At 35.2% G+C, this 13640-nt stretch overlaps 1 protein-coding gene across 16 annotated transcripts in view; it reads right to left on the bottom strand.

Moving 5' to 3' along the window:
- FTO (FTO alpha-ketoglutarate dependent dioxygenase) overlaps positions 1–13640 on the bottom strand; it is a 458508-nt gene that overhangs the window by 301635 nt on the left and 143233 nt on the right. For all 16 annotated transcript variants that reach the window (XR_012486835.1, XR_012486832.1, XR_012486834.1 and 13 more), the window contains 2 exons: positions 13192–13269; positions 362–980 (listed from right to left, as the gene is read on the bottom strand). Coding sequence is in view for 11 of the 16 variants with exons in the window: in XM_074293425.1 (XP_074149526.1) it covers positions 362–980; positions 13192–13269 (697 nt within the window). In the remaining 5 variants the exon portion in view is untranslated. The remainder of the gene's footprint in view (positions 1–361; positions 981–13191; positions 13270–13640) is intronic.

The following is a 13640-nucleotide window of genomic DNA, read 5'->3' as shown; positions in this document are numbered from 1 at the left end:
TTTCCTGGCCCTTTATCAGCAAGTCAATTAGAGCAGAACTTCAGTCTGCTCAAGGTTCTAGAGATGTGGCCAACTACAAAAAAATCAAAGCTTCTCTCTCTCTTCTAAGAATGAGCAAAGTAGAATGACAGTCTTTTCTGTATGTGAAAATGTGATATTCCTGAGTTATAATGAACAAGGACAAATCTAGGCCCAGAGAGAGAGAGAGAGAGAGAGAGAGAGAGAGAGAGATCTTACAAAAATGGGGATATTTTGAAAAATGAAGGAAATTTAAAAATAATAACAAATAAAAGAGTTCTGGAGTTAAGGCATGCTAATCAAAATTTACTCAAGGTTGTTATGCTACATACAGCCTTTATACCTTCACAACTGTAACTGTATACTGCCACTGTTGATCTTTCTACTAAATTCTCATCATGATGCCAGCTCACAGCCATTTTTCCCATCCCAAAATATGGTTCTTCTTTCAAGTAGGACATTTTCTGGGGATCCATGTAATTCAACAAAGTCAAGTTGTAAGCTGTCCTTTTCTTGAGTTCTCTGTCATCTTCCATGTCTAAACCACTCTTGGAGAATTCTGGTATCATTCCAAAGATTGTGCCGTCTTCATTTTGCTCAGATTTGATCAAGTGTAGCTTATTTAAAGCCTGGATTGTATCTTTTTGCAGGTAGTCATTGAGCTTAAAGAAAGCTGTACAAGCTGCAAATATTTCATCTTCAGTGTACTTTATGCTGGAACCTTCCACTGGCCAGGGTACAGTGAAGAGTCTGCTGTTCAGATACTTATATGTGTACCCTGGATTTCCAATAAGAAGACGAGATACTGGTGTGAGTAAATTTTTCCCTTTGATTCGAACTAGATCCTGGAATAAGCAGCCATGCTTCCTCAAGGTAAGGAAAGCTTGCTGAACTTCCTTATGTAGAAAATCAGGGATCCTACTGGCTTCTCGGAGCATCAGTTTGGAATAGTTCTCCTGCCACTGGGAAAACAAAAAATGAAAACAGTGTAAGAATACTAATAGTATTTTCCTACATAAAATGTTTTTCTTTACACATCAGAAATCACTATTTCTTGGGTTATAATTCCAAAAAAGAACCTGCAGCTTCACAGCCTGAATAATCACAATGGATTAAATGAAGTAGATGATGAATAATTCTGTAACTAGAATTCCTTAATTAAGCTCAACTGATTAACAATTCTGACTATTAATAAAGAATCCCTCAGTACCTTCACTTCTAAGTCAAAAGCCTGTTCCCATTCTCTTATCTTCCAAAAGATTCAATACTGGGCAATAAGCAGTCTAGAAGAGAGAAATGCATTCTAAGCCTAAACCTAAGGGGTTATATAATTTGGGATCAATCAGAGAATCACAGAATTAGAAACAAATTTAAATTATCTAGTCCAACTCCTACTGGGGAGAGAAAAGAAGAATCTTTTCTATAAGCACCCCTAAAAATGATTATCAAATATCTGCTTGAGATCATATTTGACTCTTCTCTTTCCCATTCAATCAGTAAGTCCTTTCAATTACGCCCCTGGCAATATTTTATGGTTTACCATCTCCTCTCAATTCCCACTAATACTACTCTGACACGGTGGTCATTACCACCCACCTAGATTATAGCTACAGTGACCTAATCTTCCCATTCCAATCCATTCTTCATGCTACTGCTAGAGAAATCTTTCTCATACATTTATCTGATCATGTCAATACTTATTTAAAAGCTCCTTTTATACTCTAAGTAAAATTCAAACTCTAAGATACTTTCAGAATGTGGCCCCACAATCTATCAATGTGGCATTGGGAACACTGGTCTCAAGAGAAATGTTTGATTGAATTCCAATTCAGATTCTTCCTTGATATGTGATTATAAGGAAACCACAGACTTTCTCAAAGTCTTATTTTATTTAACTGCAAAAGGAGACAATAATATTTATATTACTTATCTCACATTATTTTGGAAAATAATGCTACATAAATGTGAGTTATTACTATTACTTTTCTAACCTTATCTTACATTACTGCTTTCACCATAGTCTTCAGTCAAACTGAATAGTACATACATATTCTTTCTTCCCTAAACATCTTCTGCCTCTCGGATAAAGGTTGTCTTCTGGAATGTATTCTAATTTAAAAGCAGCATTGCACTCTTCATGGTGTCCTAGATTTAGAGACCAAGGATCTCAGTCCAAACCCTGACTCTATAACTCATTAACAATGTGTCCTCAGGCAAGTGATATAAATTCTCTTAACCTCAATAAGTGGTAAAATAAGTGGATAGTACTTCAAATGTTCCTTGCACCTCTATGTCTGCTATCCTGTGATTCTTCATGTACGGAATTTCTTTTCAAACCCAACTTAAGTGCCTTTTCCACCATAAAGCCTTCACTAATCTATCCAGTTGATAATGACTCCTTATACCTCTCACAGTACTTGCCACTCTCTCATGTTTATAATGTAATATCATGTAACAGAATTATTTTACTACATCATGAGGTAGCCCATTTCACTGTGGAAAAACAGTCAGAAAAATTTTCCTAAAGTTTCAAAAAATTCATCCTCTCTTAACTTTCACTCATTGGTGCTAGTTCTACCTTTTCAATGCTATAAAGTGCCTCCAAATATGTCAAGACATGCTCATTCTTAAATCTTCTAAATGCTATGGCTTCTAGGAAACCTACAAAATTCTATTTACCTTCTACAAAACAGGAACTCTAATGTGATCTGGACAATACAAATAATCTCCCTTGATCTAGATACTATAAATCTATATATTAAAAATGCTTGTTCTTGGCTTTAGATAGGAATTATTGACCATGCCGATCAGTTAGAGAATGGCTGAATAAATTCTGGCATATGAATGTTATGGAATATTATTGTTCTGTAAGAAATGACCAGTAGGATGATTTCAGAGAGGCCTGGAAAAACTTACATGAACTGATGCTAAGTGAAGTAAGCAGAACCAGGAAATCACTGTACATGGCAACAGCAAGATTATATGTATAATTTATATATACATATATCTTATGTATATATAAATATATAGATTATACATATAATTTATATTTTATATGTATTTTTATTTATTTTTTTCAATTTTAAAAAATTATTTTATAAAATAAAATAATATATATTTATATATGTATGAATTTATTGCATTGTTATCAATAATAGAAATTATTAAAATTTCTACTATTCTATATTTGCTTATGTCTTATATGCCCTAATGCACCACACATATCTGAGTAATTTGTATATTCTTTTGATTCCCATTTATTAGCTGTTGGAAAGCTATGACAACTTAAAAATTCTATCCAAGAGCTTATACTACATCAGGATAGATATAGCATCATGTAGGGACTGACAGGTTGCTGGATTGCTAATCTACCACATTCAACAACCCAGTTCTGGGATAGGAAGTTGGATCCAAGGTTAAATCTGTGACCTATCCTCTATCTTATCCCAGGCATTTGCCTACATCTCCTGAGGCCCAATGCAAACTCACTGTGGTCCCCTCCGTCTCTTCTTCATACAATCATAAACCAGGAGTTGTCTTTGCCTGCAATAGGCCTTGACCTGATAGGAGTACTCACTGCTGATCTTAGGCCTGCTTTGTTCTGTCTCTACCTCCTTGATGCCCTCATGTACCTTGCAAATAATTGAGATATCCATACATAAAAGATGCTAGGCTGATGAATACATATCTTGTCCATTAATCACCTAATACAGAAATGTTACAAGTGTGTGGGAGGGCTGCCAGCATACTGCTTTTAAATCGGATCTTTAGAAAACAATTCCATTTAAAACAGGTAAATACCACAAACTTCAATCAGCTTTTTCATTCAATGAATATTTATGAGGTACTTGTGTGCAAGGTAGCAGTGCTAGGCTAATGGCTGACAAGACACAAAGAAGGGGTTTGCTAATTGGTGTCCTTAAACTCCTAACTCTTTCAACTATTCAATTCATTCTCTGTAAAGCTGCCAATATTATCTTACTGAGGTCTAGGCCTATCTATGTCACTTTTTTGTTCAAAAATCTGTAATAGTTCCGTGTTATATCCAAGAAAAAATAAGAATGCTTCCGATTATAACCCAAAGCCATTATCAGTTGGCTCCAATCTACTTTATCATTATCATTGTATTACTCTCCTCATACTCTGTACACTCTAGCCAAAGTGATCTACTATTTCTCAAAAAGGTCTCTTTATCTTCTATTAATGTGCCTTCATAAAACTATCCTGACCCAAGTTACCAAAGATCTTACTGCCAAATCTGATTATCTTTTCTTCATCCTTATACTTCTTGATCTCTCTGTAGTACCAGACGTTGATTATCTCCTCCTGAATACTCTTTCCTTTCCAGGTTTTCATAATTCTGTTATTTCTTGGTACTCCTCCTACTGTCTAGCCATTTTTGAGTTTCTTTTGTTGAATCTTCATCTATGTCAAACTCATTAACCCAAGGCTCTTTCCGGGGTCTTTTTTTCTTTAGTCTCAGTACTATCTCATGTGGTGATTTTATCAGCTCCTGCTGATTCAATTTATTATCTCTACACAGATAATGGCCAGATATACAATTATATGTTCTTTCCTGAGTATTAGTCATACAGCATACTGATTATCTCAAAACAAGATTTCCCAACAGCATCTCAAATACATCTGCAAAATAAAATTCATTTTCCTTCCCACTCATCAATCATCCCAATCTATCTTCTAAACTTCACTTTTACTGTTAAGGACACCACCCATACTATCTGTCATCTAGATTACAACCACAGCATGATCCTTAATCCTTCATTCTTTCATTCTACCTATACAGCCCATTGTCTTCAAAACACCCAACTTCACAATATCTCTTCTATATGTCCCTCTGTTTCCACCTACCTTAATTCAGGCCTTCCCCATCTCCTACAGCAACTACAGGGTATTCCTGCCCAAAAGCTCTTTCGCTTCCAATACTTTTTATCTTCCAATTGCTCAATGTAGTTTTCCTAGAGCAAATGTCTAACCACATCATTCTTTCTATTCAGTATACTCTAAAAATAGAATAGAAAGTAAACTTTCTTTTGCCTACACAATTAAGTATAAAGTCTGTAGTTTAGCATTTACAACTTTTTATATAACCTGTTTTTAACCAATCTTTCCAGTGTCCTTATATTAAACTTGTTTTTATGTAGTGTACAATATGAATATAATGGAAATGTTGGTTACTTTTCCTGATTTTTTTCTTTATCTTCTTCAAAAGAAAAATTCTTTGCTATAAAAAAATAGCATTCCTTTTCTTTGTGAGAAGGAAAAGGAAGATAGTATACAGGGAGAAATCTAGATGATTCAAAAGCAAAAGAAAATTTTAAAATCTGTTATTTTTTAAAAGACAACTACTGATTGATTTCTGTTTTTATATCTTGAAATTTGTATTTGGAGGGTTAAATACTAAAGGTCATCAATCCACCATGTTATAAACTAGTCAATCCACTGGAAAAATAAATTAAAAATGTAAACAGAATACCTATCAAGATTTCTCTTTTATTATTTCAAAACCCCACAAAAGACCATGATATTTTTTTTTGTTTTATTTTGTTTTTTATTAATTTTTATAATTATAACATTTTCTTTGACAGTACATATGCATAGGTAATTTTTTTTTTTTTTTACATTATCCCTTGTACTCCCTTCTGTTCCGAGTTTTTCCCCTCCTTCCCTCCACCCCCTCCCCTAGATGGCAGGCATTCCCATACATATTAAATATCTTATAGTATATCCTAAAAGACCATGATATTAAGCTATCCTAATATCAAATCACTTTTAAGTGCACCTTATATAATGTGTAAAGCTGCTATACAAAACCATATCAGGAGTAAACCTATTTATTTTCCTAAAAGCAAAGTAAAAATGCTTTTTAATGACATAAATAAATAGAAATTTCAAACCCAATTTCTTAGATCTTGGTCAAAAGAAGCCACTTTAGCTACTAGCTACAAAAATGAAAATTCGGGCAATAACTAGTCAGAGATCAGAGATGTCATTAACTGTTTCAGGATTAATATCAGATCCTAAGCTCAATGCAACTTTGGGAGAAATCCAAAAACCTTTTTGAAGAACCAACCAAAGAAAACACAAACCAACAAGAAGTACTTTTTTTTTTTTTTTTTTTTTTACCAATTGCCATTCCATCTTCCTAAACCTGTTATTATTTGTCCTTCATTCTCAAAGAGGAGACCATGACATCAGGGAGGTGAAGTCATGACATATACAAGTGAATTGGATTTAAGTTGAGGCAGGGCTAAATGCTAGGTAACCTGTTAGGTTCTTACTAAGTGCTTAATGAGATAATGAGATATTAGGTTCTTACTAAGTGCTAAGTCGGTACTTAACAATTCTCTAGTTCCGGCTTTTCCTGGTAGTTTGACTTGTGAATTCCTAAGGAAGAGCTTGTGTCCTTGGAAGGAGCAAGCTCATTGGTTGAAATGGTTCTTCCCAGAAGCCCTTGCATTATCCCACGCCCATTCTCTGGGAGGATAAAAGAGGACACCACTCCAGAAATAGGAGAAGTATCTGCGCTACATCAGGCCTGATGCAGCTCTCTGCAGGAAGGGAAGTTGGCTCTCTACAGGAAGAAGAATCTGTCCGAGAGATTTGAGTTGACACCTCAGATCTCCCTCCAGAGAGCGATCGGCAGCACGCTACAATAACCACCCTCACTTTTTCTTCTGGGGCTATCTGGGTCCCATGGCCAGACATATATCAGGATGACTGGAGATGCCCCTGGATGCACTTGATCCCTTTAAACTATAATGTTTAAAAAGTCTTAGTTTGAAGATTAGAAGGGAAGCAATAAACTGGGGAAACATTTACAGTTAAAGGTTCTGATAAAGGCCTTGTTCCAAAATATATGGAGAATTGACTCTAATTTATAAGAAATCAAGCACATTCTCCAGTTGATAAATGATCAAAGAATATGAACAGACAATTTTCAGATGATGAAATTGAAACTATTTCTACTCATATGAAAGAGTGTTCCAAATCACTATTGATCAAAGAAATGCAAATTAAGCCAACTCTGAGAAACCACTACACACCTGTCAGATTGGCTAAGATGACAGGAACAAATAATGATGAATGTTGGAGGGGATGTGGGAAAACTGAGAGACTGATGCATTCTTGGTGGATCCAGCCATTCTGGAGAGCAATCTGGAATTATGCCCCAAAAGTTATCAAACTGTGCATACCCTTTGATCCAGCAGCGCTACTACTGGGCTTATATCACAAAGAAATACTAAAGAAGAGAAAGGGACCTGTATGTGCCAAAATGTTTGTGGCAGCCCTTTATGTAGTGGCTAGAAGCTGGAAAATGAACGGATGTCCATCAATTGGAGAATGGCTGGGTATATTGTGGTATATGAATATTATGGAATATTATTGTTCTGTAAGAAATGACCAGCAGGGTGAATACAGAGAGGCTTGGAGAGACTTAAATGAACTGATGTTGAGTGAAACGAGCAGAACCAGGAGATCATTATATACTTCAATAACAATACTGTATGAGGATGTATTCTGATGGAAGTGGATATCTTCGACAAAGAGAAGATCTAATTCAGTTCCAATTGATCAATGGTGAACAGAATCAGCTACACCCAGGGAAAGAACATTGGGAAATGAATGTGGACTACTTGCATTTTTGTTTTTCTTCCCAGGTTATTTTTACCTTCTGAATCCAATTCTTCTTATACAACAAGAGAACTGTACGGTTCTGCACACATATATTGTATCTAGGACTGCTTGCCATCCTAGGGGAGGGGGTGGAGGGAGGGAAGGGAAAAGTTGGAACAGAAGTGAGTGCAAGGGATAATGTTGTAAAAAATTACCCAGGCATATGTTCTGCCAATAAAAAGTTATAATAAAAAAAGAAGTCTTAGTTTGACTGAGGCAATGTTGATTTTGTCTGTACTCATCATGGAATAAAATATGCATATACATTTTATTGTAGCAACTGATATCTGAATTTTTGATCACCTTTGTAAAACTTGCTGCAGATCTGAAATAGCTGCCCATAAAAAGGAAGAAGGAAAAATAAGAGACCAGTCAGGATCTCTACTATCTTCCCTTGGATCCAGGAAAAGAAACCAAGTACTTCAGACATGTGACTCCTTTTGCTTCTTTTACCTTAGGAATAAAAACACAATCTCTAGAATGGCTTTTTTTCCTTTTTTCCTTATCCAATCTGAAGTATTTTCCTTATATATTCAAGCCTCGTGCCAGATACCTTCACTTTTTTGTAAGTCCTTTATATGATCTTAAAGCAAAGCAAATCACATCACATTGTGGGTAGGTTAAAACAATGATTTCAGAAGTTCGTTTCTTTTGGGAGACTTCTCAGCTTCATGTAGCTGTACAGTCTGAGCCAGAAAAAGCGTTTAGAACATTAGTTTTGGGAAGGCTGCCAAACTGCAACCATTTTACAGCTAAAATGGTGTCGAAAATGTTATGACTAATATGGTGCAAATTGCCATAAAGTGTAAAATGCAAAACATTGCCAGCAAAATTCAACTGGAGCCAGTCTAAGAAAGCATTCCCCTGAAATCAGAGCATCTTTCAAAAGGTGACTGTGCCTCACCAGCAACAGGGGTACATTATATGCTATTTATTCCCTTTTCCTCCATATCTGAAATCAGTCCAAGATTTTTTATATTTTATTTCATTCTACTCTGAATGATTAAACCGGGGGTCCCTCTGCAATGAGTCTGCTTTAAGCATTTATTATTTTGTCCATTTAAACTTTCCTACAGGCAGAATTCTTCAAAAATCAACATTTACTATAAAGAAATGTAAGTATTTATGTAAAAGCATAAATTCTTAACTTTTATTTTGTATCATGAACCCTTTTGCCAGTCTATAAAACCTATGTTTTATAGAACAATGCAAGAATAATGTTGTCTTGCTTTCTATTGTTGTTTTTTTTTAATTCATAACTGACTAAACTTTAGCTATAGAGATTAATGAAATTATAAGGATATAATTTACTTTCTATCCAAATTTAGCAACCTCTTAAAATCCAATTAAAAAAAAAAAAAAAAAAGCTTTTTTTCTAGAGAGACTGATTGATATACTCTAGCACTGAATCATTGGCAAGCATTGGGTACAATGGCCAATGGAACCTAAAAAACACTTCTTGCTATTTTATAAGCTACATTCTTTTCATGGAATTTTCTATAGATCTTAAGAAATAGATTATGTCTATTGGCAGCCAATAATATTACATGATTGTATGTTTCTTAGGAGAACTTTAATGGGATTTACAAAACATTCTACTAAATTTTTCTGAAATTCTGCCAACAACCATTCCAAATCACTGTATAACATTTAATGGTTTATGCCTTCCTGACCAAACTAAAGGCTAAATTTTTTAATCAGACATGGCCAGCTAATTTATAGTTCTTGAGTGCATAATATGTTTAGTCTTGAGAGGTAATATGATCTAATGCAGTGGTCCTCAAACTTCTTAAATAGGGGGCCAGTTCACTGTCCCTCAGACAGTTGGGGGGTCAGACTATAGTAAAAACAAAAGCTCACATTCTGTCTCTGCCCCTCAGCCCATTTGCCATAACAGGGGGTGGGGGGGAGGGGGCAGCATAAATGTCTTCAGCCTGCTGTATCTGGCCCCGGGGGCATAATTTGAAAACCGGCTGATCTAATGGATAAAAGGGCAATCCTGTAATTAAGAAAATCTGGGTTCAAGTCTTGTCTCTGATACTTACTAATCATAGGCTTTCTTAAGGCCCCAAACTATTAACTTGTAATGTTCTGTTTCTTGGTCTAGATTGTAATCATTCTCTTGGAGCAGGTTTTCTTGGGGAGCTTCTGGAGGCAGCCTTCCTTTCAGTTCAGTTCAATCATTCCAAAATGCAACCAGGAGTTAAAATCCTTTACTGTCTCTTTCCAAATCTTATCTCCAGATCCTATATTTTCTCCTTCAAGTTTTGTCTCCTTCACTTGGGGTTCGGCTAGCTTTCTTAGAGGCCTCTCTCTCTCTCTTTGATTCCTGAGAACTCTTGTCCAAAAGTTTCCAATCTCTCATCTTCCCCAATGTCTCCAGCCAGCAGCACGATGGAATCTCGAATGGCTCCTGACTCTGAATCTCCTAGAGTGTGGGGATCAGACTTTGCCTTTGAGAGTGGGCTTGTGGGTACTCCCTGGGCTTGTGAGAGCTCCTTAAAAGTATGCTCTTATAAAGGTGTGAATCTCAAGTACCATGCTAAATTAGATAATTATATCCATTCCAGTGACTTAGCACCTTGTAACAATCCTAACACTAAATGTCTAACCCTCTAAGTTATAGATGATTTGCGGCATCTAAGTTTCTTTTTAACAAATACTGATTTTGCTTTTCAGTTGTTCTTCAGTCATGTCTGATTCTTTCTGACCCCATTAGGAATGTTCTTGGCATAGGACTGGTGCACCATTTCCTTCTCCAGGCCATTTTACAGTTGAAGAAACTAAGCCCAGGATCATATAGGAAGTAAGCCTCTGAGGCCAAATCTGAACCCACAAAGAGGAATGGTCACCTAGCTGCCCTAAGCATTTATTAAGCATATACTATGTATCATTATCTCATTTAATCCTCACAACAACTCTGGGAAGTAGGTGCTATTATAATTCCCATTTGATAGATAAGAAAACTGAGATAGAGGTTAAGTGAATTGTCCAGGAAGACATAGCTAGTGTCTAAAGTCAAATTTGAAAGCAAATCTTTCTGAGTCCATAGCTGACTCCAAACCCAGAGGTCTCCCATATTAATGAAAACACAAGTCATTTCCTATTCCTTTAAAACAAACAAAAAAAAATGTTTCATCTTATTCAAAAGTTCCTTAACATTCTCAACATCTCTTACACACTATAACAATAATAGGACCATGTATTTAACATATACTTTAACATATTTAACATGTATTGGTCTACCTGCCATCTGGGGGAGGGAGTGGGGGGAAGGAGGGGAAAAATTGGAACAAAAGGTTTGGCAATTTTCAATGCTGAAAAGTTACCCATATATATATCTTGTAAATAAAAAGCTATAATAAAAAATAAATGATGGGACCAGAAAGGGCATATATGTTTAGTATTTTCTTTACTAGGATAGTGTAGGGTACTAACTAATTTCATGGTGTTATTGTTAGTATGATGACAATTATTAAATTATCATCCAGTGGATAGGTAGATCATCTATGGAGAATTTATATAAATTCTTAGACAAGGATCTCTCAAAGCAAGACCCCTGCAAGATTCTCCTTCGATTAAATATAACTTTCTTGAGGGTAAGACTGTTTAATATTTGTCTTGTGCCTTCAATGCTATCAAAATGCCGTGTATAGAGATTTAAAAAAAATGCTTGTAAAATGAATAATAAATAAATTAAAGAATGAATGGTTTGGAAGAATTGTAATAGAACCACTGAAGTTGGTAGTCACTTCACCGTTTGCATTGCAAATGCAATTTATTACCAATCCTGATAAATTATGGATCTACCTAAATATATAATTAAGATGACAGGCTCAGAAACAGGCAAATCTTGGTCCCCATTAGGCAGCTTTCATTCTAAAGATAGATAATAACCCAGCTACAAAGTTTCTAGAAAGTCTAATAAGTACCAAGAAAATAAAAATTTCTACAAACATAAATTACTACTCCAAAGTTTTAAGAAATGTTCTTTGTTGCTTTCTAAACAGATGAAAGGATGTTCAAGCATTATCTCTGTAACTCTGTACTCATACCTAACATGCATAGTTTTCATTCAGCAAAATGATTTTATTTTACTTTTTGTTATGCTTATGATAGTTTATGATAGTAATAATCATATTTTGGAAGAATAAGGGAATTAAAAGGGGGAAAAGAAAATGAGAGAAAGATCATAGGATAAAAGATTTAAAACTACAAAAGGGCCTTGGAAGTTATTATATCATCTAAAATTTCTCATTTATATCGGTTTGCTTAGGATTATGCAGTTACCATGTAATATAAGCAAGACTTGAATGAAGATTCTGTAACCCCAAATCCAGGATTTGTTTCATTGTACCCTCAACTACCTCTTGAAAGGAGGATTCAAGGACAATAGAAGAAAAAATGGGGAAAAAAAGTTTTACTCAAGAATCCCCTTCTTCGAAAGGGATCTGTATGTTCCAAAATGTTTGTGGCAGCCCTTTATGTAGTGGCCAGAAACTGGAAAATGAACGGATGCCCATCAATTGGAGAGTGGCTGAATACATTGTGGTATGTGAATGTTATGGAATATTATTGCTCTGTAAGAAATGACCAGCAGGATGAATACAGAGAGGCCTGGATTTATATTAACTGATGCTGAGTGAAATGAGCAGAACCAGGAAATCATTGTACACTTCAAAAACAATATTGTATGAGGATGTAATCTGATGGAAGTGGGTATCTTCAACAAAGAGAAGATCTAATTCAGTTCTAATTGATCAATGTTGGACAGAATTAGCTACACCCAGAGAAAGAACCCTGGGAAATGAATGTGGACTACTTGGATTTTTGTTTTTCTTCCCGGGTTATTTTTACCTTCTGAATCCAATTTTCTTGTGCAACAAGAGAACTGTATGGATCTGTACACATATATTGTCTCTAAGATATACTTTAACATGTTTAACACTTATAAGACTGCCTGCCATCGAGGGGAGAGGGTGGAGGGAGGAAACGGAAAAGTTGGAACAGAAATGAGTGCAAGGGATAATGTTGTAAAAATTACCCACGCATATGTCCTGTCAATAAAAAGCTATAATTAAAAAAAATCTTCTTCTTCCCCCCACTATCACCTGTATCCTTTATCTACATTTAAGGTCCAACTATGATCAGAATGGAACAAGCTAGAGAGAAAAAGCCCAATAGATTAGAAGTCTGGATTTCTAGGTTCTAATCCCAGGTTTACCATATCAACTCTCATTTAACTTTTCTAGAGAAGTCACTCAACCATTCTAGAAATCAGTTTCCTTGTGACCTCTTCTTAAATCTCTGACATTATATGACTCTAGGTTTTTGTTATTACCACCTTCCATTCAATTGAATAAGTATTGACTAAGCTTCTATTTCTATGCAAGACATTAGGTCAACAAAGACAATAAAAAAAAGTTTGCCCTACACACATAACTATAATCATACAAAATATAATTTAAGATACATTACCAGCTGGTGGAATTCAGCATCTTTGGGGGTTAGATAAGGAAGCCATCTGTTTCCAAGTTCTTTAAGAAGCTTCTGCTTCTATTTATAAAAAATAAAAATACACACAAACACACACATTATTCAGGAGGAAAAAAACATAAAGAAAAATAAATGACTTTCTTAGACAAGAAAATACCCCAATATATCAAATACTTCAAAGTGATCTATTATTTCATCAGTGTGAGAATTCTTTACATTAATGACATTCACAACCCTCCTTTGCTTCAGTGAATAGTCTTATACACACAGTGCTAAATATTAGGCAAAAAATTTCATGATCTTGGATAACATTTTGTTGATGAGCAAACATTAGGTTTTTCTAGGCTGATCTCTGAATGGCAAACATCTAGTTAATCACAGGACCCAGTTGTGATATCTTTGCAACACAGCAAGAGCTGCTAGAACTTGCA

Source organism: Sminthopsis crassicaudata, chromosome 2 (assembly GCF_048593235.1).
Source record: "Sminthopsis crassicaudata isolate SCR6 chromosome 2, ASM4859323v1, whole genome shotgun sequence".
Classification (NCBI taxonomy): domain Eukaryota; kingdom Metazoa; phylum Chordata; class Mammalia; order Dasyuromorphia; family Dasyuridae; genus Sminthopsis; species Sminthopsis crassicaudata.
Note: the sequence above shows the minus strand (reverse complement) of the source record. Positions and strands in the feature narration are given on the sequence as shown.